This window comes from Thunnus maccoyii, chromosome 4, assembly GCF_910596095.1.
Source record: "Thunnus maccoyii chromosome 4, fThuMac1.1, whole genome shotgun sequence".
Classification (NCBI taxonomy): domain Eukaryota; kingdom Metazoa; phylum Chordata; class Actinopteri; order Scombriformes; family Scombridae; genus Thunnus; species Thunnus maccoyii.
The window spans coordinates 28564627-28590646 of record NC_056536.1 but is presented as its reverse complement, the minus strand read 5'-3'; the positions used below and the strand labels follow the sequence as shown (position 1 = coordinate 28590646).

Genomic DNA, 26020 nt, shown 5'->3' with positions numbered 1-26020 from the left:
TAAAGATATTAATCCCTGGCTCCAAAAAAAGTGTTAAAGAGTGTTATACAATGAACAGTGTTTAGAAACAAGTGCCTGTAATCATCTATTGTATTTATTATTCACCTTTACACTTCATTTCACAACATCCAGAAATAGTGCTGATCCTCCACAGGCGTCCACCGTAAGATCATAAGGTCTGATAAATATTGGCAGTGAGTCAACAAACAAGCATTTGTATTAAAAAAAAAAGAAGAAGAAGAGGCTATTTCTGAGGTGAAAACAATAACCATTTTTCTGTTTAGATGTTTTGAAAGGTGCCCACACACATACAACCTTGTTTTGCATTTGAAAGGTTATTTTTCTGAAATAGCCCTTTAAAAAAAGTAGCTAACTGAAGTTTATCATCCAATTTCTGCACATTTTGAGAAGTTGAATTTTATGCACTGGCTTATTTTGCATCTTCATTCTGTGCTATATGTCTTCTCCATATGTAGAAACTAGACATAATGTGACTTCATATATATTTTGCTCTGACTCATTATTCTGCATCACTTATCCTGCCAAGACGGACTTGTTGGCTGTGGATTCAGAAGAACGGACATCTTTCAGCCTGATTGAAGAGCTGACTCAGATGTGATTGAGAGACGGACGTCACTGTGCTCTCCTCAGCTCCTCTGAACACAGTCAAGCAGCATCTTGTATCTGCCAGTTTTCTTTTTTGAAAGATGAAATGTTTATTGGAAATTTACAGGATTTTGATTCTACCACATTGTATTTACTTAAAGTCCCCTCCACTCCACAGTTGGATGTTTGAGCTTTTAAATGCAGAATGATGTATGTGCAGAGTTTAACACGAGAGGCTATTTTCACGTCACCCTGCTGAAGGAGGAGAGTTCCTCTGTGCTCACCTTAAATCTGAATTAAAGGTGTTTACCTTGGAGCATGTTTGTTACATCACAACTAGTTTGGAGCCAATCGAGGGCCGGTAAACAACTTACGCAAGTGTGATGAGGAAACCTCCAGTGAACATACACTGAAAATTGATTTTACAGTGAAGTAGGAGACCTAGGAGACGAAGTAGGAGACGTCTTGTATCTAGTCGTTAAACTTTTGAAATGAAAAATATTTGCATATTTATAGATTCTGGATTTTCACATGAGAGACGGAGTAGATGTCATTGTAAGGATTTTTAACAAGGTAACTGGACATTTTTTGTGGGAAAAAAAACACATGAGACAACTTACTATTGTAAGCGCATTATTTTTTATATGTCCTAAAACATGTCTGGAGGGGTTTTTTAAACTAGGTCAGTGAGCTTTTGTGGAAAAAATATACCAGCCGTAAATTATCATTCCAAGCAGACTATCTTTAAATATCTTAAAATAAATTATGAGGCGCTCTTTTAGTAAAGGGTCTGAATAATTCTTCCACCTCTGATTGGAATTTCTCCAGTGTCACTGTCTTATAGAGTTACAGGCAATGTAGAGGGACAAGTGTGCACTCTAGAGGTTAGAAGGTAGAATAGCAGGAGCAGTCAAACCCTTTATAACACTACGGTATATAGTTAATGGCAACATATCCACTGGCATAGAAACACTTATGAAGACCAAGCATGCATTACTGTACCTACACCGCTGAATGTATTATAAAAACATGAAAAATAAAACAAAGTGCATGATCTTTATTTAATATATTGTGAAGTGCTGTCCAGGTGGCACAAAATGGCAGTAAAACAATGAATATATAAGGCTCCTTTTCACAAACAACAAACTGGTCTTTGTCTTGATTTTGGATACTCTGCCAACACATGAATAGGAACACCTGCAAATGATAAACAATGGCGTTTATAAATAGATTAACCAGTCCATTCAATCTCCTTTTTTTTTTTTTTTTTCTTTTCCATTCACCCCGAATCCCCTGTGTTCATATAATACACCACCACTCGGAAGAGCAGCTGACTGTTGAAGGCCATCGGTGAAAACTCTGATCCAAGAGGACTGAACAGTCAACCCCTGAGATTAACTATCCAACATGCTATCAGGAAACGACATGGTGAACAGCAGGAAGTGCTACGAAATTTATAACATTCATAAATGATAATTAAAATAAATCATAATCATGATCCAACTGAACTGAATAATTCTAATATTTTAACTACCTATTAGTTTTTTTTACCTCCACCATCATATTTCTAGATTTTATTCTTTATACAAATAATATTCTGATATCTGTATTATATCTTTGTGTACAGTAGCACTTCATGATGACACGAGTAAAATCAACATGAACATCAAGCTATTTTCAAAAACGTGTTATCAACCTAGATCTACCTCTAAGGCTTCAAAGCCCAACTACTGCAGGTTGTTTCTCATCACTGTAATTTTATGCTGCTTCGTCTTGGCTTTGCACTCGAGTCACATGTTTATGACACCAAACCGGGTCAGGTCCCACGCTGTGTAATGATTATCTGCTGTAAAGTGGTAATTCAATAGTGCAGCAGACGCTAGGGGGTCCTTTTTCATATGTGGTGGTGTTGTTGTTGTGACCCCTACCATCACGGCAGGCAGGGTTTAGCCGGACTCATCAACTCAAAGCCTCAGATCTCCAGGCTTATGTCTCCCTCTAGGGGGAGGATTGCAACGGATTTCCATTCAGCCGCTGTTCCATAAGCTTGAACTATTTAACCTAATCACTGAGGGAACCCGCTTGTTGTGCGTTATCCTCCAAGACAGCGCAGTATCATCTTTGGCTTTGCAAAAGTTTCAGGTTCCAAGTTTGAAAGCAGCAAGTGTCACATACAGTAGATCTAAGGGCATCTACAGTACATACAGGTCCATGTTGAGTGTGTGTGCGCCCCAAAGCCTTACTCCCAGTGAACCTGAGCTCCTGCCTTCGAGTGCCGTTTAGCCTCCATGATGGAGAAGACTTCTTGCTCCTCACTTATCTCCTTCAGCCTCTTCTCCTCCAGAAACGACACCAGAGAGTCCCTCATGTCCACCACCTCAATCATCTGTTGAAGGACGTGATCTTCTTCTGCTTGCTGCTCTGGTGTCTTGTCTGCCAGAAAAAAAAAAAAACACAAATACACATTTAGTGCTGAAAACGAAATTACAAATACCCACTAATACAAGACATGTGTGCAGCAAACACAGAGATACATGTAGAATACTATTAGGATACATAAAGTCCCACCTCTACTGTGGGAGGGTGGTCTCACTTCAGAAATATATAAGACGACCCTGATTATAAGAAGATCTGTCTTTTGCAACACCTTATTTGGATACTTTTTGAGAAGCATTTTCAGAGTTGTTGACTTGTTGGGAAAGTCTCCCAGAGACACTTGTTTTTAACTGTCAGGAATTTATTTCCTCCATGGCTGAAAAAACTGTTACAAAGCCATCGGAAACTCCTGTAGGTTAAACTGGGATTTCTAAGCATTTTCAATCAATCAATCAATTTTTATTTATATAGCGCCATATCACAACAAAAGTCATCTCAAGGCACTTTTCACATAGAGCAGGTCAAGACCGTACTCTTTAATTTACAGAGACCCAACAATTCCCCCATGAGCAGGCACTTGGCAACAGCGGTAAGGAAAAACTCCCCTTTAACGGGTGGAAACCTCAAGCAGAACCCGGCTCTTGGTGGGTGGCCATCTGCTTTGACCGGTTGGGTTGATTTTTAGGGATGACTAACTCTAAAAGACTGTAAACAGACTTAAAGGAACTAGTGTTATCCCCATACAGTTTCCATTCAAAAAGAGTATTTGATATAAGGAATGAAGAATTGTCTAGTTCTCAAACAAAACACCACCCCCCGACTTGACTTACAGTACCAGTCAAAAGTTTAGACACACTTTCCCATTCACTTCAATGAAAAAGTTTGTCCAAACTTTTGACTGCTACTGTATATATTCGGGGAAATACACTGATGATACACAGGAAAACTGTCTTGCTAGCCTTGGCTAAATACAGCTGCTACTTGCTGTGTGGCTCTCTTTTAACTGCATCAAAATCAATAACCCTCTTCAAGAAACAGCAGATGTGTTTATACATGCAGAGCGAAGAACACACCATTCAGGTCCATGTATTTTCTGAGCTCCAACTCCAACATGCTCTGCTTGTCTTCGAGTTCCAGCTGTCGAGACCTGAGAGAAAAAACAAATACCAGCTGAGTCGTGTCAACATTACATCCTACCGTAACTGCAGGTCATCATAAGGTCATATGACAAATAGGGTCTGTCTGTAAAGAAGACTGGTTGCTACCATGGTGAGAACAACCAGTAACCAGTGTTTTGAGTTTTGGACCCCGCAGCTACACTGTCACTTCTACTCTGCACAAAAGCTGTGTTGTACTCCCAGTGTGACTTCACTGGCTTGGACTGCGTGTTGCTGTTTGACTTTATGAGCGAGCCAAAAAACGTGCACACTTACGCCACCATAAGGTCAGACTCCTCAGAAACCAACGCGTTCTTCTCGTGGACGAGCTGGATCCACTGCTCGATCATCTCAGGAGAACCGCTGTTGCCTGGAAGTGGAAAAATACAGTGTTTGGAAATATTTGTGCGCTGGTAAGTAAAAAAAAAAAGAGGAAGAAGGGTTTGTATGGAAATGACAGATATAGTAGTGTGGAACAAGATTGACAGTGACACAACATCCATGTGATTCAGTGTGTCTAAAAAGAGATTAACTACTAAATACCAACATCTGGAGGCTGCTCTGTTCCCTTAACTTAACTATTTTTAATGCTATTTACATATATACAAGGTTTTACTATTTGTGTGGTCATAAAGCCCAGTCGTACAGAACAGTATATCTAGTGTTCATTCATTTCAGTGTTTACTGAAAAATAGTTTTATTTGTTTATTGCCTTTGCATTTGCAGCCCCTCAGAACCCACTCAGGAGTTTAGTTTTGTACTCAACACCTCGTTTGTTTTCTCCAAAATTTTCTCTTTTAATCAACAGACGACCTAATTTACTGTAAACTACAGTAGTCAGCATCTTCTTCCAGCAGGACACAACTTTTGGTTGCATAAGGATGTAAAATCTGTGTTTAAAAGGGTACTCCATCGATCTAGCATTGTACTGCTATAACATTGTCGGACTAAAATCAATGCAGACGACGCGCACGTTCTTCCACCAATGCTGACTCAAGAGACAAATATATTTGGGCAATCTATCAGATTTCACACAGCAGCCTATAGATCCATAAAAGGCTTAGTTCCACTTTTTCCATATATGCAGTAGCACTCCTCAATACATATAAACTGGCTTTGATGTGTAAGATTGAAATTCCCTTTTAAAATGTTTTGCTCCTTGGGCATTTTTTAGTATAACAGGTATGAAAACCATGGATGTGCTTACCAGCCTCCCCTCGCAGAGTTCGTTCTAGCACAACACCTTTCTCCTCCAACTCCTTGAAGGTCACCTCAATCTCCTCCAGTCTCCTCTGGATGGACTGTTGACAACAGAAACAAGAGAGTAAGAAAGGTACTCAAGCAAATTCTAACAAACATTTTCATGAAATCAAACCCCCCATTTTGATCGCCATGTTTTCTGTAATAGCTATTTAATGTATTTATATTCTGTGATCACCTCTCTATATAGTATGTTTCATTGTTAGTGGCAGACACACGGGAAAGACGCGGTCATTTTCAGATCAGTTTTAAATACTGCAGGAACTGATGGAGCGAGAAGGAGCAGCCCAGTGAGCTGTTAGATTAAGAGCTGCAGGCATAAGGCTGCAAACCTCAAACTCTTTAGCAAGATAATCGACTCTTTTTACTGTGACCACTGTGAAATCAGGTCGTGGTTGCTCACGGCATATTGGAAAAAGGCCAATTATTGGCTGACTTCTCTATTAAAACAATGCGAATTTGTTTGGCTGTAAACAGATAAACCAGTTGCTCTTCTGTTGTATTTTGAACATTTCTTTCTAACAATAGTTGCTGTAAACCTGTAGTATTAAACAGCTCTTGCTATTACCACCAGTATCAGCAAATCTGCCAGGAATTAAATTTTAAGGATTATAACTTTAACATACAGAAGATATTCTGTAAACAGAAGAAACTGCAACACTTAAACTCAATGTTATCAAAGTTATTGCTCCATGGAGTGAAGTTGAAGAAGCTAATGACAAACAGAAACATGGATGATCTATGACTTTTGTAACACAGACAGACACTGACCTGAGCTTTACGCAATCGCTGTAATTCGCTCATCTTGGCTCGCCGCTCCAGTGTCCTCATCTTCATCAACTCCAACTTCTCAGCCTCAACAGGGTCTGATGGCACCGTCTGAAACTAGAGGTAACGTGTTGTTATCATGAGTGTACTCCTGGTTAAAATATAGCAGCTCTACTACTACCATGTAAAATTAAAATATCAGCTCCTTACTTTCTCATCAAATAAGTCAATGTCATCTTGTACAAACATCTCATCATCGTCATCGTCGTCGTCATCGTCTCCATCATCTTCATCGACACCCTCTTCTGAGGCGCTGTGAACATGTCTGAATGTTGTTTCTGTGGGTAAAAATGCAAGAAAAAAGATGTTGGAACAAGTGTTTCAGTAAACTCAGACTTACCAAGAACTTACTTTCTTCTTACTTCATCCAAGATTGAAGAGGAGATGAATCATTAACTCACCCACTCTGCCTGGATGATTAATGAGGACACTAAGCCGGGTGTCTCTGCTGATCCTCGGGGAAGAGAGATTCCAGGGGGAAAACTTGGATCGTACTCTGGACTGCCCGCTCGGCATCTCTTTCCTCCTGAAGCAGCGTCGATTCCTCTTTTCCCGCATGTGACCAGCGGTGCTCCCGCTCCAGTAGCCCTCCTCTTCTTGACCATCTAGGCCCTCTGGTTTAGGAGGGCTTGGACCTCCCGCTGTTACCGAGGAAGAGGAGCAGGATGAGGATCCCCCGGGGGTCTCTGAGTCAGAGTCTACGCTGAGGCTCTGTAGATTCACCAGCTGGCTTTTCTCCTCATCGGTTAGCTGAAGCTTTCGCAGAGACTGTTTAGGACGGGAGTCTGGAGCTGTCTTGGAGATCCTCTGTGTTGCTGTTGGAGATTTTTCTGGAGTCGAGGGGTTAAAAAGGTGGACTGTGCGAGGTTTTGCTATCGGAGGAGAGGACACAGGGCTCGGTGTGGTCTGCCGAGAGAGGCGTGGCTTGGGGACCGGGTAGGACACTGCAGGAGGTTGTTCCTCCGTCTCCTCTTCAGTTGGTGCTGCTACCTCAGTTATAGACTGAGAACGTGTGGAAGTTTTCGATGTCTGTTCCTCTTCGCACTCTTTCGATTCAAGTAAATGCTGGTCCTGTTCAGCAGGTTCATGTGACTCTACTTGTATAGAGGGACCACAGTCCAATGTGTGCTCATACTCCTCATCCGATGGAGATGGAGTGTAATCATCACTGGAAAGCCCGTTTGTCCCCTTGTGGTCTCCTTTGCTGTCCTAAATAGAGCAATATGGAGAAAAACTTCAGCCATTTTCAAAAGAATACTGCACAGATTTTATAACATTGTCAAAATCAATGCAGCAGAACCAGAGACACGTTCTGTTTTTATTCCACACATTACCCACAATGCAATTTAACTTGCTTCACTCAACTGTACATATTCAGGAGTGTGGGTGTGTTATGCTAATAGTAACTGATATAGCATCAAGCTACTAGACTCAAGCAGAGGTGATGAGCGGCCTACAGAGGTCTGGTAATCTCACCTCTTTTTTACTACACACTCCCAGACCTTTTTTCATTTTCATAACTTCTTCACGTCTTCAGCCCCAAACAAGTGGCAACTACCGCGGCTTGAGGCTGAAGTCGGTGTGGAAGTACCTTAAAGTGCAATGCCACCGACAGCCGCTAGATGCTGGCTCCAATTGACTCCCATTCAATAAGTGCCAACTTCTCTCTAGCAATTCTAAGTCAATCATTTTTTCAATGAGTCATTATGGTCTAAATCACTAAATTCAGGCCCTCTAATAAGTGTGCTGGTGGTAATTTTGGAATTATTCCTCTGTTAACAAGATTTGAAGACTTATAGTAGCTTTGATGTCTGCTGTGTTTGACAGGTGGCTCGCCTGCTGCTCTCCCCAGCTCTGGCACTCACACCGAGTCAGACTATTGTTGCAATATTTCAGTAAGTTTAATGTTACTTGATTATGATACCTGCCCTGTTAGAAACATTTAGTTAAAGTAGCTAACGTTAGCCCAAGTGTGCAGCACTCATTGCTCTCATTAAGCTAGCGTTTGCTTCGGTCTGAGGTAGTGGGGGGTGTTTCCTTTCATGCCCTGCACTCCTTATTTGAAAGGTCCTGGCTGCAAACGGAAAAGATGTTGCCGACCGTAAGCTGCAACTCTGGGCCTCTCTGGGCTTTAAGTACTGTGAAGTCAGCTCTCTCAGCTCTCTCTGATATATCATGCAACAGAAGACTGTGTAGCCCAAGCACTATAATCACAAGGATTCAACATGGAGTCTGAAGTCTTCAGCAGTAAACAACAGAATGCTTTACATCTGTTCTGCTCCGTGACCCACCTCATAAGAAGATGTTCCAGTCCCGTTCTCCAGCTCCAGCTCCTCAGAGTGCAGCTCACAGTAAAATCTCCCTGAGGGGACATCGCACATGAAAACAATAAAAGGAGTTGAAAAGTCAGAAACAAGTGAATGGTGACGTGCTGAAAAAGAAAAACTCTGCTGTTTTCTTAAATTATTAATCTTTCAGTCTAAATGGAAAACCTTTTTAAAAAAGGGTCTCAGTGCAAATTATTAATTACAGAAATGAATAAATAAGTGGTGCTTCACTTATTGCAGCAAGATCTTATCCTAGCTTTAAGAGAAAACATTATACAGTGGAAACCACTTATAGTGATCACGCTTATATCAACTTCTTATATAGATCACAGAGGTTGGGACAGAATCATTCCTATACAAATGCTGCTTAAATAATTTGCTTGTATTACATATTATAACTATGGTAATTTTTTAAACTTTACTCCCATGATACACGTATGATATTTAGCGGCTGCTGCACCATTATTGCCTCGTGTTAACCCGTCTGCTTCCAGCTGGTTACCTGAGCCTGGTGCTGTGTGCACATTGAAATCATGACAGTCTCTCAATGAAAAACATAGTCTCTTTGAAGCTTATGACAAACTGCCAAAAACGAACCAACGAGATGCAGCAGCGAAACAACAAACGTTTGAAACAGCTGTTCTGTATTTCGAAACAGTCAATAAAATTCAGTAAACAGTGATGCTGTCATGTAATAAATATACAAATGTCAAAGGTAGAGAAAAAGAAATTCAGTTATAATAATCATCCACTTATAATGATCAATTTGACCCAGACAGAGGTGATCGTTATAAGCGGTTTCCACTGTACCACAGATACAAGAGCTGTTGAAACCAGAAGTACTTAATACAAGCGCCTCCATCGAGGATCGGTAGACTAGCAAACAAGATGTTGCTAAAAAATGACCAGAAAATATAGCAAACATGGGCAGTACTTGTGAAACTCAACAATTTGGGTTATATGCATAGGCCGGTCTCATTGTTTGTAGACAGATGGTGCTCACCTGTGGTCTGGTCGAAGGTGTAGCCTCCCAGTCTGAGCGTGATACCGCACTCGTGGCAGGTGAAGCAGCTCCGATGGAAGAATTTGCCTTCAGCGCTGATGCGCTCCAGCACATAGACCCTCTGACCACAGAAGTAACACTCCTCACTGTTCATCATCGACATCGACACAGTCTCAGACTCGGGATCGGGTTCGGGTTCGGGCTCCGGAGCAGGTGAAGGATTGAGCTCAGGCGATACGGGGGACGCCACCGTCTGGGGGAAAAGGTAAGAAGGCAGGAGTTAAGCTCAGCAGCAGAAAAGCAGCAAAATATGGGGGTTTTTTAAGATTTATATTGAAGAATCACGAGAAATTAGAGCAGAAAGTGCTTCCAAAGTTGAATTTGATTAGTTTAGCACAACTCACACTGTCCTCATCTCCCATCCTTGTCTCTTTTTCTTTTGCTTGTTTCTCAGCTGCCAGCTTTTCCTGCAGAGCAAATAATGCAAACTATTGATTATCATATGACCTGATTATGTGGAGAACATTCACAAACAGGATTAGAACATTTTTTATGACTAACTAGAAAACAACTAACTTAGAAATAATGCCCAACCTTTTGCAGCTAAACAGACATGTGAGTCACAAACAGCTCAAGAACACTGATTGAAAGGCCCAGATGTGAACTCCGGCCAACGGGCCAGCGTGTTTGAAAATATCTTTATCAAACATTTCTCTGTGCTGTGTAAACAGTGAACTCTTGTCACAGTGGGCGTACCTTGCGTCTTTGCAGGGAGTTGTGTTTCAGCTTGTTTAGGAAAAAGACAGCCGACTGTGTCTGGGAGAGAGTCAGAGGCTTGGACGATGGCAGGAAGCCCGCAGGTTCTGTAGCCAACAGGAAAATAAAGGAAAACATCACATTCAGTTTGTCTTAACATTACACTTAAGGGCATACCTGGAAAACACCTGGATGTTGGCCTACTTACATACAGCTGCTTAAATGTTAAATATTCTCACTGTACCACTTCATGGTGTATCCTTTTATGTTGTATACTCTGTCAGAAATGTAAATACTCCTTCTTACTTGTATTTTCTGTAGCGTCACAGTGGCAGCAGCTGAATTTAACTTGTCAATCCATATAAAAACTCTTCAGCTCCAGCTCTGACTCTACCACTCCCACTCTTTCATCATTCAGATAAGGTTACCGGAGAATGACAGCTCCCTGCTGCCTTCACATCAGTCAGCGGATCCCGAGCAGAGCAGCAGAGCAGCACAGCATCACAGACACGGACAGCGTATATCACACCCACTTCAGCTCATTCAGTGCCTCCAAATGCCGGGGCTCACATTTATGCTGCACAAAACTCCTAATGTTACCAAGACAGTAAAAAATACCTCTGCTACAAACGGCCCTGGAGAAAATCCTCCTTCAGTGCAGGAATAGCAGATCTCCTTCAAGAGACGCTAGTCCCATCAGACCCTGATAAGCCAGCTCTACACCGTGACTGTTTGCTCTGTCTGTCTGCTTGCTGGGCTGGTTTAGTGCAGGAGAGCAGCATCGCCAGTAGAGGCTGGCTCTGAGCGCAGCACTAGACACTTAAGCCAAATGAATTCTGGGTAGCAGGCTCTTAAAGAGACAGCATCGATTTGATCGCTTATCAACACTAAACACATTTCAGTGGGAGGACAAAAGCACCTGACCCTTTTAAGATGATGCTAATGCTTTGCAGTGTCTAAGCAACAGTTATGCAAGAATTATGTTTCTGTAGCTAACAGCCATCGTCAGAAATATATTAGAACATTAAAATGACATAATTAACAGAAACCTTCTCTGTGTCCTAATTCAACTCTACAGTATATATTAATTGTATACAGTTCATGCTAATCTTCATAATATACTGTTTTTTTTGCAGTTAGTTTACAGGAACTTAACATACTACTAAGGCTGCAACCAATGTTTCATTATAAATTAATCTGCAGCTTCATAAATTAATCATTTTGTCCATAAAATTAAGAAAATAGCGAAAAATGCCTGTTATAGTTTCCTAACAAATTATTATTATTTTGTCCAAACAGTCAAAAACCAAACGATATTCACATTATTCAGCATTAAATCATCACATTTAAGGAGCTGAAACCAGCAAATATTTGTCATTTTTGCCTAAAAAATTACTGAAACAATGATTAGTTTATCAAACAGTTGCAGATTAATTTTCTGTCAATCATTGCAGCTCTACATACTACATTGTTTTATACGTGAAGGGAAAAATGAAGGTTTTTTTTAGTATGCATACCAGCTGCTTTGAGTATACTTAATTATACTTATTTTCAATATGTTGTATGGATTTGGGACACTGCTATAGACTGTAGTGGTATACTGCTTTTTGGCAATTCAATTTTGCTTTAGTTTACTTTTTTTTTTTTGTAACCTGTGCAAATAATAAATACCAAAACTTTTACCTTTTATTGGCACGGTGAAGGCATTTTGGACCTGGGTGAGGTAGAGGACCATGGACAACTTGTCTATCTGACTACTGCTGGCCAAGTCAGTGGCAGACATGACAGGTGGGATGCCCAGCTCCCTCTCCAAGATGCTGAATGCCAGTTGGTAGTTGTGAACAGCATTGGACTCATCCAGGGAGGTCATGTCACTGTGGAGGAATTAAAAGCAGGATCACTATACAGTCTTTTTACAGTAAAGATGATTAGTTACATTATCTGTTTGGTAAGCCATGGATTTTATTAGGTAAAATATGAATACCTGATGCAAATTTCTCTAAAAAATTAGGTCAAATTAACACCATTAAACCACTACATAATTACACAGCATCCTACAGTGCCTCATTAGTTGTGTTGTCGACTGCCAGGGGATCGACTCACATGAGCTGAGGTCTGAAGTGGTGGATCAGAGCGCACAGAGCCAGCCCAGACTTCCAGGATTCGGTAAAATCTTTCACATTCACATTCTCATATCCCACAGTATGTTTCTGGCACCATTTCAACAACTCTTCAAAACCACTCACCGAATCTGAGAGGACAAACACAGAGAATTCATCAGACAATGCTCAACAGCCTTTTTGTGGTTCAAAAAAACAAACAAACGTCGATCTGTGATATGTAAATATGATGTGAGTGAATTCCTTTTTTTTTTAAAATGATGTGTCAATGTTGGCCGCAAAAGTGCTTCCTATTTAGCTCAACACAACTAAACATAAAGCCAAAGAATAACCAGAAAAAGCGTCGTACAGACAGGCCTGACTGCCTGTGTGATGAAGAGCAGCTGACCTTGACGCATGGTAGACCATCTGTTCTTCAGTTTCTTGCTCAGTGAATTGGATTTATCAACATCGTACAGGTGCTGCACCTAAATAAAGTCATGAATGAAAGGTAGATTAGTTCATTAATACATCCAGAGAGCACAATCCCAAAGAGTTCATCAAATATTAAACACATGTTTCTTGTAAATAATATTTAAAAAAATCTGGTTTAATGCAATCAGTATATTATTTGTTATTTCCTGTAAGCCATCCATTGCATAATAATCATTATACTTTGTGTGGAAATAACTGTCTAGAACAGGAACTGATGAAAACAACTATGGATCAGTTTCACATGTGTTTATCTCTTTAGCATTACAACAGAAAGTCTATTTTGTTAACATTGCTTTACTATTTATGAAGCTCTGTCTAGCAGACTGTAATCTACTACTCTGAACGACCTTCATGAGGACAAACATGACTGTGATTCAAATCTCTGTTGAGTAAATAAAGGATAAAAGTTCTGACCTGGTTGGTCTGGATGGAGGAGAGGTTGACTCTTGTGTACCGTGTTTTGGGGTCAATGCTGTAAGCAGCATAGTTTTTGCTGGTATTTTCAGGTGTGGTCTGGGACAGGAGCTGGTAGATACTTTCTCTGTAATTTAAAGCCAAGCACAGCCTCAAATCAATAAACTCAGAGACACGGAGATGAGATGCACTAAAATAGAAGAATTGAAACGGATACTAATATAGAATGAGTGATTATATAACTGGGTGAGTTTAGAGATCACTCAACCATGCACGTTCTGACTACACACTAGATGACTAATTAACTGAACAGAATAACTGCTCAAAATAATTTTGGTAACAAGCAAAAAAAGTTTGTCTGGCATTAAATTATAAATATGGAGTCTGCACTACTCTTATTTTATTTTATGTGCTAATCATGCTGGCTGCAACATAATTCACATATTTAATCAAACTCAAAGGCTTTTTTAGTAACTTTTCAGTGGAGTCTTTTATAGTACAGCTCAAAATTAGCACATTTTTATGGGTGAAGCCAGACTTTTTTTTTTTTTTTCAAGGCTCATTGTTTCATTCTTGTCACATCAAGTAATCAAGCTGAAATAATTTATAAACCTATGCAATCAAAACAATCCATCACTCTAATTAGCTCAGGATGGGAGGTGTTGCTAATGAGGACATCTACTGGCAAACTGATGAATTTTGTAACTATATTTTAATATGCTACTACTTTTAGGGCCATCCATTTATTTTCTAAACATTTAAGCTCTCACCTAGACAACTAAATATTCTAACCAAAGTTTAGTTTCAGTTTACAAAAACTGAGAGTAACAACAGGAAGCAGCTGCATCGTAAACTATAGAGTGTTTCTCATAACGTAAATATGAATTTTGGTTGTCTACACTTTGTGCTGCTTGGTATTTTTAATGAAGCTGGCTTACCGCTCAGCCAGGACCTTGAGATGCGGGACCCCCATGCCCCAGCTTCTCACCATCCATGCTGTGTCAAAAGCAGCTAGAAACCCACGGGCGATACCCGTACCCAGAGGCCAGAAAGGCTGCAGAGAACAGAGCAGAAGAGTTTATTAAAATCAAAATAATGTCACAATTAACAGTAAGTGGAGTAAACACATTTTATGCAGTTATTGATGATCACTCTAAGAAATATTTCACTTTGCTTGAAAGTGTGTCCAAACTTTTGGCTGGTACTGTATGTAGAAAATGAATGAATTATGGGAAAACGGTGCCAAAGATACTGTAAAATGTCACTTCCTACCTCCACCAGGCAGTCTCCTACGAGAGCCATCAACAACTTTTTCCCCTTCCTCTCCCTGACCAGTGAGGCGTTCTCTGCACGGTGCATGCAGGTGAAGTCAAACATGGCTACGTCTGGCCGGCCGACATGGTTCTGAGCGAACTGGAGGTCAGGCAGTTTGCCACCTGTGGAGAAGTAGGCAGCATCATGGGCATAGCGGTACAAAGCCTCGTGATCCACGTTCGCAGGAGCCAGCAGATCCTCTGCATCGCTGTAGTCCTGTAGAGAGAGAGAGCGAGATGAGTGATGAGTCATGGCACCTTTTCTGATGCGGAGTGACATGTATTATACTTAGGTTTGCTCCATTGAGGTCCAGGTTTCAGGAAAAGAGGAGATGAATGACAGTATATCTCTTCACACAGCACCTGCATGGCTTTTTTCATCCATCTGGTTTGTTTGTTTCTTTTCATTACTGGCCAGAAATACAGCTGGTGCCAATAAGAATCAGACTTTTTCTTGGAAATGGATGTGCTTCTGCTCACCTGTTTAATGACCCCCTTCTTCAGCAGGCTCTTCTTCTTGGCAGTCATGACGAAGTAGTGGGTGTCGTCTTTGTAGTAGACGATATTCTCCAAATCAATACCTGGAAGGGAAAATGGAGAGAAAGAACGATGGGCATAATTTATATATAGAGAGAGAGACAAGTGTAGGAGAGGGGGAGAATCTGGAAGGCTGACAGTAAATACATCACTTTTTTTCCTTTCACTGTGATATTTTCCTATGTCATTAGTTGTCTGCTTATGCTTTTCTACTGGTTTTACTGGGAGGGAGTAGATGGGGACACAGGGAGTGAATTAAAAAGTTGTTCAAATGGGTGTGATCAGGCTTGACAAATATAATTCCTGTCAAGTTTCTTCAAAATGAGAGTGCAGTAGGTGCAAAGCAGGTCAAACAGGAAGGGTGGATTTCTTCACACTGTCACAGGAAATTAACTGAGGATTTGAAACACAGATTAACAGCTTTGCTACTCTTTTCAGACTTTACATTGAACCCGTCCCGAGTGTGAACATTCATTTCATGCCCTGAGGGATAGGTTCAGTAAGGCACAGCAGAAGAACAATAAAATGAAAATAAGAGCGCTCTTATTAGAAATGTCATGGTTCCGTGACTCCATTTCGTAATACATGTTCTCACTTAAGTTGTGGTAAAAAATATGTTAATCTGAAGCAACTGATTTCCTCTTTTCTTAGTAGTAAGCAGGAATAGAGCAGACCACTCCTTCACTTTAATTTAAGATGTCCTCTTGCATCCAGCTGAGCATGTCTTGATGTGGATTCCTACCCGTCTCAGTGAGCAGATCTTGGAAGAACTTCTGGTTGTAGATGCGGGCCACACCGCTGATCTCTGCAACATGGGCCTCAGCGGCCGTGTTTCTGTTGACAAAGTTTGCTGTGATGCCAATAGCCAGTTTTCCTCTCAGCTCCTTGTGCTTGAATCCTGATTTGTTTGGGAAATAAGAAAAGAGGAAACTGGGCTGATGAAAGCTCACATATTATTGAACATGACTGCTGGAGGAAGTTTGTTTTGTGACTTTGTGCAACAACCAGGTCTTGCAATAGCTGTTTGTGCCCCCCTGTTGCAACAGCGGGAACAGAAGTGATGCATGCAAGAGTGCATATGTGTTTGTCTCACCATCAGGGACAAACCTGCCTCCTCCAGCAGAGATGAAAACATCAAACTGAAAGGTTGCAGCAGGATGAGACCCAGGCTTCAGCTTGGCCATCCATCCTGTCAGAAACACATCAAACTTTTATTTTCCCTGCGCCTCAGCAGATTTCATTATAACTTCACTCCTTTACATACAGCTAGCTCATAAATACTGTTGGTTCATACAAACAACAACTGATGTCCATTTGATGATGTACTGAGCAAAACAAAGATTGGTTGCTGGTTGGCAAACGCAAGTACCGTTTTCTCCTGAGGGTTCAATCAAACCCTGGTACTCCACTCCGGTGTGCACCTCCACCCCGAGGAGAAGTGACACTTTCAATAGAACCAACTGCAGCTGACGGATGCCTGCAAATACACACATGTATATTTCATTGGAAATGTGTATTTGTGAGATAACCAAGATATCTGATATGCAGTCAGTCATGCAAACAGAAAGTTAATGTAAGTGAGGACTGTAAATAATTTTCAAGTCAAGTCAAGTCAATTTGATTTAAAGCTATTTAAATCAATGCTACAAATCACTAATTTGTCTCAAGTGACTTTACAATCTGTACTATCCTTAGATCCCTCAATTTGGATTAAAAATGGAAGAAACCTCAGGAAGAGCAACCGAGGAGGGATTCCTCTGGACAGACATGCAATAGATGTTGTGTGTACAGAATACACCAAAATAGCATAATTTAAAAATGAAATATCAGGAAGACAATTTTGTAGATAAAGATTTTCATTAATGATTGTTGTTATTGTTATTTTTTTAATAATCTATTAATCTTTTAGACTTTAAAATGTCACATCATTATCTCCAAGTCCAATTTGATGTATTCACTTTTGTCCGAACAACAGCCCAAAACTCAAATGTTGTGTCCAAAATCACTCTACTTATTTCATCGTGCACTATGTTTACTGTCCGCCATTATATTTGAGTGTTTGAATTCTGAGTGTGTAAATGTAAGATCTGTCTGGTGCCCTCAAAAAATCTGCAATGTAGACAATTATAGATATGAAAAGTAGAAGCTATTTTGCCTGATAATTGAATTAGAATATAAATAAATCACCAAAAAAATGTTATTCATTAATTTGGTGTTTATTGACTAATCACTCACTGATGTGATCCAGAGAACCGGTGCAGAATTTGCCGTAGAACTTCTTGGCACCGAGGCCGCGGAGGTCGGAGATGGTGTAGGGCCACAGGTGGAGGACATTGTTCCTGGAGAAAGCCTCTCTCTTCTCCAGCAGCACCACCTGAGCCCCCAGCAGGGACAGTTCGATGGCCGTTCTCAGCCCACACGGTCCGGCACCCAACACGAGACACTGAGTGGGAGAAGGAGAGAATCAGAAAAATTGCCGGCATGCATGACATTATGCAAATCAAAGAACGTTGAAATCATATAAAACAATCCAAATGGAGCCATGTGATGGATACGGGTTTAAAAAAGGTCTGTTTGATTCAAGTCTTGAGCCTGAAAAATTATGTATGATGGACAGGAACTGATTAACAGTCCCTTCCTAATTAACTGTTGCAACTGCATGGCAATAAATTACAGTTTGATTGATTGTCTGGGCAGAACTGCAAGAGCTATTCTCACTGTTGTCAAGGACATTTTGTACCAATATTTCTTATTTAAATCTGATCATTTTCTTTCCAAATAATAAGAAAAGCCAAAACATAATATTTAGACAATGGCAATAATGGGATAAAAAGTTGACCAATGTCACCATTTGGCAGTTGGTTAAATTATTTATTACACTGTTATTGTGAAGAAGTTATGAGTTAAGTTGTGTTAAAATCATGACAGGTTTTACAAACTGTTTCAGACTTTTGTTATAAACTGGGGGCAAGCAATTTGACAAATTGGGACATTTAACAGATATGGAGGGTTTAATGAAAGATGAATGTGAGTTGCATAATCACGATTGTAGGAATCAACATTTTTTGATGGAACTATACATCAGGATGTCTCGGCTTCTGCTGTAAAGATGGAAATAAATGGACCTTGTGGTGAGATTGATTCTCAAATGTTTTAATGCAGCCGTGGTCTAGAAAGGAACATCCATCATTTTGGTACTAAAACGACACTGTCAACTCAACCAAAGGCCAAATAATCTACAAAAAAAAGACAATCACAAGTCAAAACCTTCCATATCCTTTGAAAACAGGTAGAGAATCACAGGTTGTTGGTACCTTAGTTTTGGCGCAGGCTTTTCTTTGCTGGTAATCTGGGTGAGATGCCCTTTTGTCCAACTTTGTCCACAAGGCTTTGGCCTTCCAGTAGTTCAGTCTTTCCTTCAGCTTGGTGTAGAAAGTTCTGAAATCCTTAGGATCGATATCCAGTTGCTTACAGAGCTCAGCAAAGTGGTGCTGCACATCCTTGCAGGTCTGGGCTTGGACAAAGAGGTCAAACACAGCATGTGAAGGGTTGACAGGGTCCTGGCTCGCCATAGTGGAGGCTGATGAGTTGACCCGGTCCTTTGGTTACTGGGTTTGTTGGTTAACTGTGAAAGAGGAGGTTATAACATGGTTTTTAGAACTTCATGTCTGGAAATAACTGGGCTATGGGGATGGGTTTACTGTAAATGATCAAAGGGTTACAAAGTCCTTTTTGCCCATGTTGTTTGCATTTATAGGGGTGCCCAAGTCTTCTAAGTCTTCTTCCTACTGTGCAACAGGAAGTGTCCTTCTCATGTTTTCCTAATTATAGTCTTTATAGATCTTTGTCACCTGGTCAGCTGCGTCATTACCAACTTCCTCAATGTGGTTTCTGTGTTCTCTTCATATCTTTTCTTTTTACAACCGTTTCATACTGAACAGCCCGCCCATAGATGATGTGTCAGTCTCACACTGCCTCAGGACGTGTGCCAGTCATTCAGTTCAGCAAACACAGTTCAAGAGAGTATACACAGTTTCATGGAAACTTATGGCTTCAACACATAGTGAGAATAGAACTTTTTCCACGTTTGAACTGGAATAACGGTAGTGGCTGTTCTGTATAATCTCTTTAATAAATGACAAGATAATCTGTTTGCTACTTCACATTGGGTAATGCAGCTGAAATTAATATCACAGTTTTAATAAGAATAAATATAACAATATGATAAATGCATCCACAACCACGTATAGATTGTAATAGGTAGAGACCAGACCTCTGACTGATCCATATTATTTTCAGTAACTGAATAAAAACTTAATATCATGGAAGACTAAGTAAACCAGCAAATATCTGCATTTAAGAAGCAGCATTTTTGCTTAGAAAATAACAATTAATTGATTATCAAAAGGTTGCTAGGTCATTTTCTGTTAATCGATTAATCACGTCGGCTCTAGTTTCCAACTGACGCCACCAACTCAGTTTTCCCCGGCCTGAGTTTACATTACATTACATTTACGGCCTGATTCTGATGAGTGTTATGCAGCGAGGTATAAAGATTTTGAATTTGGGAAAAAATACGGCACTGGTATTGGACTGGTACTCACTAATGGCAAATAACATTAGTTTAGGTATCTGAATCAGTATTGGGGAGAAAAAGTTGGATCAGTGCATTGCCAATAATATCTAAATTAATTTTTAATGCATTGAACCACCATGCTTTTTTTCAAGATAAAACAAACACAAGTGTAAAACTATATCTGTAGCCTTTAATTACAATCAGCCAGGAGTGGAAGTTGGAACAACAGAACTTTGTAAATGATAGTGAAAGTTGATGAACAATGAATCACCTGTAGTAAAGTTGATAGTACACAATGTCTAAAAGCATCCATAGAAACAAACACAGCACTGTCCTACTCATGTAGTTACATTTTAAAATACACGTGGTATACAGTTTATGCTCACAACTCAATCCATTAGTCAACATTTACTTTAGGTGGGGTTATTTTCAAAAGCCTGTGGCATCGCAGGCAACTAATCTTTTAAGTCAGTATCATACTGAAACAATAAAATCAAGCTCTCTGAAGTACAAGACCGTACAACCACATTTGAACACTTTTCTGGCAGCATCATGAAACGCAGGAACATGTGTCAACAGTATTTGCTATAGTTGACATTTCCTGTAACTAAGGGCTATGCATCATTTCCTGACGATAACCTCACAACAGCTTCCCCCTGCTGCTAATTCTGCACCCTCTGCTCTCCACCTGAGACGCAGACTATAATTACAGTCACAGACCACTGCAAACTGTGAGTGACTTGACTGCTTTGTGTGATCGTGTGAAACATGATGGAAACCGAATGTAAGACCAACATTCTTCCCTCACATTTCTTTTTTAGCACTGATTATCTTTTGTTATTTCACTGCAGAACAACATCATGATAACACAACTTTTTTTAAACAAACATGACAAGAAGCTAAAACTCCCCCTGCTCTTCTTGTGTATTGTGTTGCTGCCTTTCAGTTTTTAGAATGTGGTTCAAATCAATCAAGCATGTTACTACCAAAAATAAATCCAAAGACAAACACTTCTGGAGATGTGTGTTTGATAAACCTCCATGGTGACCTGAACAATACAGACCTTAACACAAAGGTTTCATTGCATTTGTTGCATTGTTGAGACCTATATTTCCCACAAGCATCCAGAGGCATGTTAAGACTTGAACTCCTTGAGGTATAATATTATACTTTTAGAGCTGCAATGATTATAATAACCAATCCATTAGTCAATCTACAGAAAATTCAACTATTTTGATAATAGATTCATTGTTTAGATCATTTTTTAAACTAAATTGACAATTATTTGACGGTTTCACGTTCTCAACTTTGAGAATTTGCTGCTTTTCTTTGTTTTACGTGATGAGTAAAAAGAATATCTTTGAGTTCTGGACTGTTGGACAGATAAAATAAGAAAGTTAATAACATCACCACACTGACATGTGGTTTACCTGTTCATTAACGACAGTGTGGACATTAACAGGGCAAACAAATAAGCCTCCAGGGTGCTGTTACTTTCAAGATTGCATCATTGAGGGCAAAGTGTCCTAACAGGCGGCAATTGGTGCCAGTCTTCAATTAGAGGAAAAAACAACCTTAGTATACCTAGTATGAGGAGGCCTGTGAAGACAAGACAGTCTGTCAAAACTAAAAATAACTCTGAAGATCATCTTAACACTTTCATCTAATTCTCAGGAAGGTTGCTGTATTTATAATTTGTGCTATATTTTGTGTTTTAACTAGCTTCAAAGATGTAGGCTGCAGTAGAATTGAAATGAAGGCAAAAACAAACTAGTTTCCCATGATCAAGATTATCTTTTGGGATGTTACTAAATATAGTTTCACGCTGGTCATGCTGAATGCACAGTCAGTGTCAGTGTATCTGTGACAAGAGTACACACACACACACACATACTCATCATCATCTGACTGTTGTTAAGCAATTCCAAGGAGGAGACGAGTCTAAGCAGGAATGTTGTGGACGGGATGAGACAGGAGCAAGCAGGCTTTAAAGGAGAATTGACCTGATTTTCCTCTGAGCTGGTGGATTGGATTGGATTGACCCACCTTATTACATGTGTAAGCTCCGCACGGTGTGTCTGGCAACGCTGCGTGTATCAGGATGTTGGATCACACACTGATCTCCAACCTGGCAGGTTTTTTAGAAAGGGATACAGAGAAAGAGAAAAGAAAAAAAAAACAGAGGGGAGATACAGAGAGAACGAAAGGTATAATTTCCTGACTTTATCGGGCTCCAACAGACATCCACACATAAAGACATGCCCTTCAGAGCTCACAATTATAGGAAGCTGACAAATGAACAGGAAGGTGTGATACTGAATGTGATCTGCTGTGACAAAGCAGGTTGCAGTCACAGCATGTTACCAAGTGTGTACCAGCCAGATTTATAGGAACACTCATGCTGTGAGAGCTCGACACACAAAATATGGTTTACACTGAGCTATACAACAGACTAAAAATCCATTCATTCCATTCATTTCACATGAGAGGTAAACAAGATAAGAGGGAGTGACTGTCGCCAGAAAGCTGTAGCACTTCTTTATGCCACAGCTTTATGGCTTTCTTTATGCTTTAAAACTTACACACAAAATAATAAAATAGTCTCCCCGCACAGTGAAAACAAAGGAGCCACACACAAACATCATCTTACAAGTCGAATATGAACAGTGTGGAGCCCTGAAACGCGTCTTGAAGTTATATTACCTGCGGTGAAGTTCAGCTGTAAGCGAGAATCCGTCAAACTGTACGCTGAGTGTTGTATCCATGTTTGTTCTCTTTCTCTTTGTTTACAGGTGAAGAGCGCGCGCCGGCTCACCTGCGCCTCGCGCTCGTACTGCACTAGTGGAGCCTCTTCCGGGACTTTCTGGTAGAGCAGACACAGCGCGAGCAGCAGCGCACGTGACAAGCGGGTAGGTGTTTAGTGATGAGCCCTGAGGGCTTTATTAGTGATGGTAGGCGGCACAATTACTGGCAGAGGTGAGTGAGCACATCCCTTCTCCAAATATAATAAGAACAATAATAATAATAATAATTTACATATTTTATGTCTGGTTTGCTTTGCTTGCAACGTAACTAACTTAAGAAGGTTATTGTACGCTACTCGAGTACAATTTTGACGTACTTGTAAATGAGTATTTTCATTTTATGCTACTTTATATCGTACTTCAGCTATAGTTACTTGTATAGTTACATTAAATAATAATATAATAGTAACCTTTGACCTTTATTACAGTGGTTCTCAAAGTGGGGTCCAGGACCCCCAGGGGTCCTTAAGGAGGTTCAAGGGTGTCCCCAGCAAAAAGGGGAATAAATTATTTTCACCATAATTCCATCCATAAGTAACACAATGACAGAATGTAGGACTATTTGGACTATTTTGGACATGGGTTTCATACACTTTCTGTAATAAAACATCTAAAAGCAAAAATCTCATCAGATGGGAGACCCTGGGACAAAATCTTATCAAATGTGGATCTATGGTCTAATTTGTGTCAGTTTAGGGGTCCTTGACATGAAAAAATTGGAGAACCACTGCTTTATCTAGCACTTTTCAAAAACAAGTGTACAAAGTGCTTCACAGACATAAAAACAGAAAATACGACAAAACGAAAAAATGAAAACTCTAATTAAATGAGTCTTTAAAAGAGGACACTGAGGTTGTTCCACAGTTGTGGACTCCATAAAGCAAATACTCCACTACCCTCTGTCTCTGGCCTTGTCTCTTGGCCTTGTCCGAGAACAACAGCTGTCTGCAGATCTGAGACTACGAGCAGGATAATGGATGAGAGGACATACCTTTTTGACTCGTGACCTCTTACAAAAAGCAGTGTCTAGTTGGGACCCCTCGTCACATTTCAGGTGTCTATGAATGAGTTGTTTGCAGTTCTACTGAAGAGGCTTTTCCCCTCTAAACGTCTCACATGGTTTCATTTAAAACTAAACTAGTTAACTGTATATTAAGTAGTTAAAACTAGCTCCACCTCTGCCAGCTACAACGGTAAAATACTGCTTACACACGGATGCTTCAGTCGGTTATTAACAATCCAAAAATATAATATTAATAATATACAAGTCACAGAGGACATTTTTCTGCAGAACAAGCACTTTTACGTGTACATTTTTGTTGATAATTCTGTACATTTCAGAAGCAAATATTGTGCTTTTTACTCCACTACATTTATCAGACAGCTATAGTTATTCAGGTCTCACATACTAAACATGTGATCAGCTCAAAAACAAAAATGCATTGTAATGCATTGAGTATGCAAAACTAAAACGCATTTTGCATACTCAAAAGTATGTAAAGTAGTTCCAGTTAACTCCTTCTTGACCAGCTACAACATCAAAATACTGTTTACATGTATCAGGAGTCATGTACTACATAGTGAGCACTTCTATTTCTCTATTGTAAGTATATTTTGCAGATAATACTTATGTACTTTTAACTAAATACTTCTTTGAAAAGGAGTTTCTTTAAGTTTTGTGGTATTGCTACTTTTACTTAAGCAAAATATCTGAATACTTCTCCCACCCCTACATTACTGTTCTACAGTATACTGCCTCATGATTGGAAAACATATGAGCATATCAAAATATAAAAGTATGTAATATATTGTTACACATGATGTATGCATAATTAGAAGATACCAATACTATATGATCAATAAAAACTGATGAAAACCTAACTTTATAGTTAAAATTATAATGTTAGTTTGTGGATTTAACCTGTTTAACACATTTGATATGTGTATTTTTTCTTCTGTTATATCACTATACTATTCCTACGTGTGATAATATCAAGGTCACCTTACAAAACTCATTGCAAGACCTTTGCATATCTGTAGCTGTACGTGGGAAACAACTGCTAAAACTTCTCACCTTTGCTGAGGTTATTCAGCAACTAGTATATACACAATGAAAGTAAAACACGTCTCTGTTTAATGGTTATGACCTTTGTTCACACTGATATTGATTCACTTTCAGTAAGCCAAGCTCAGTGAGTGTTTCCTGGCTACAGAAACACAATTCATTCACTCATTAACAAAAAGGATACGATACAGTTGGCAATGTACAAATTTTATTCAAATGTACTTTCAAATTCGAATAATATTCAGTAGGATTTAACAAAGACCTATTCATCTGAAAATTCCCATTGAATACAGTAGAAAAGAGTATACTATAGGAATATCACAGATTAAAAAAATATCTGCATAGCCAGAAAGAAGACCCACAGAACCCAACAGGAAATGTCCTTGGCCTGTTAGCAAGCCTGCATACACACAGATTGACCCTTTCGTGCACCTTTTTTGCTCATAAACATTCACTGATACAGGTCAGGAAGGGGACAATGCCAGACAACTCGACTACATCCATGCAGCTCAATGTAATTATCATGACATAACCCATGTCCACAGGACATAGTATATGCTGCATAGATATCAAGCTCCTTCCATTCACTGTGGTCACATCATCTTCTGAATGGAGTTATTTAACCATAATCAGCAGTGCTTTATGAAATCTAAACAGAAATGTTTGGATGTTGACATGTTACCTGCTCATTTACCAGCCTCTGAAGCAGCACCAGAAAGATTTAAAGATTATCGTGATGTAAACATTTGTGGTTTTGATTGTATTATGTAATGCTGGTAGATGATCAGTATCTGGTAAGACAGAACTGTTTTTTCTCAAAAAAGGTGAGGCGTCAGGGGGGGAAACAGAGCAAGTTTTCAGCTAAGCAGTTGTCCTTATCAGTTTTGTCACATTGAAAATGTACAAACAAAATAAGTTTCACAGAGAAACGTGCACAAATAAACATAGTTCTAATGTAAAAGTGTTTCTATAATATATATTTATATCATTATTGTCAGATGTTATTTAACCCATAAAAGTACCATAAACATTAAAGTTTAAATGATAATTGCTGAAAGCAAAATAATCAATTGGGTTATTTTAAAAGGAATAAATTATAAAGGTGATATATATACAAAATATAAGCATTAAGGATATTTACAATTAAGTTTCAAGATGCCAATTTCTTTGCTATACATGTCGTGTGTGGGGAAAGCGTTCTGGTCTGCCCCCTACAGGTTCTAGGAAGGCATTACCACACAGTATCACCCTGTTGCCTATTTATCATCTTCACTGAGAACAGAAATATGACAATATCTCCAGTGTATGATTGTGCTCAAAGATGCACTAATAAGGGAAATACTGAGGCTGATTAAAAATATGAATTCATATTAACAAAGGTCAGAATTGAAAGGAGGCATAAAA

The 26020-nt window shown here is 39.6% G+C and overlaps 1 protein-coding gene across 1 annotated transcript; it reads right to left on the bottom strand.

Annotated features, from left to right (window-relative positions):
- Positions 1 to 1648: 1648 nt before the first annotated feature.
- On the bottom strand, positions 1649 to 22641 carry mical1 (microtubule associated monooxygenase, calponin and LIM domain containing 1). The gene is made up of 25 exons (XM_042410404.1): positions 22451 to 22641; positions 21794 to 21875; positions 18486 to 18796; positions 17407 to 17614; positions 16541 to 16648; positions 16265 to 16360; positions 15914 to 16069; positions 15115 to 15215; positions 14594 to 14851; positions 14260 to 14375; positions 13322 to 13448; positions 12822 to 12900; positions 12417 to 12564; positions 11997 to 12187; positions 10314 to 10420; positions 9962 to 10024; positions 9558 to 9810; positions 8519 to 8589; positions 6629 to 7436; positions 6378 to 6505; positions 6171 to 6284; positions 5347 to 5440; positions 4416 to 4509; positions 4056 to 4129; positions 1649 to 3039 (listed from the first exon to the last, which is right to left on the bottom strand). Exons 3-25 carry the CDS (start codon positions 18741 to 18743, stop codon positions 2846 to 2848), a joined length of 3846 nt encoding a protein of 1281 aa, XP_042266338.1. The 5' UTR covers positions 18744 to 18796; positions 21794 to 21875; positions 22451 to 22641; the 3' UTR covers positions 1649 to 2845.
- Positions 22642 to 26020: the final 3379 nt, after the last annotated feature.

What these genes read in the sequence shown, in the direction of transcription:
- mical1 (XM_042410404.1), bottom strand. Translation starts at nt 18,743, where the DNA reads ATGGCGAGCCAGGACCCTGTCAACCCTTCACATGCTGTGTTTGACCTC. An exon ending in GGATGGGAGATGAGGACAGT is followed by an intron (nt 9,811 to 9,961) that starts GTGAGTTGTGCT and finishes CTTTTCCCCCAG; the next exon opens with ACGGTGGCGTCCCCCGTATC. An exon ending in TTGACTTATTTGATGAGAAA is followed by an intron (nt 6,285 to 6,377) that starts GTAAGGAGCTGA and finishes CGTTACCTCTAG; the next exon opens with TTTCAGACGGTGCCATCAGA.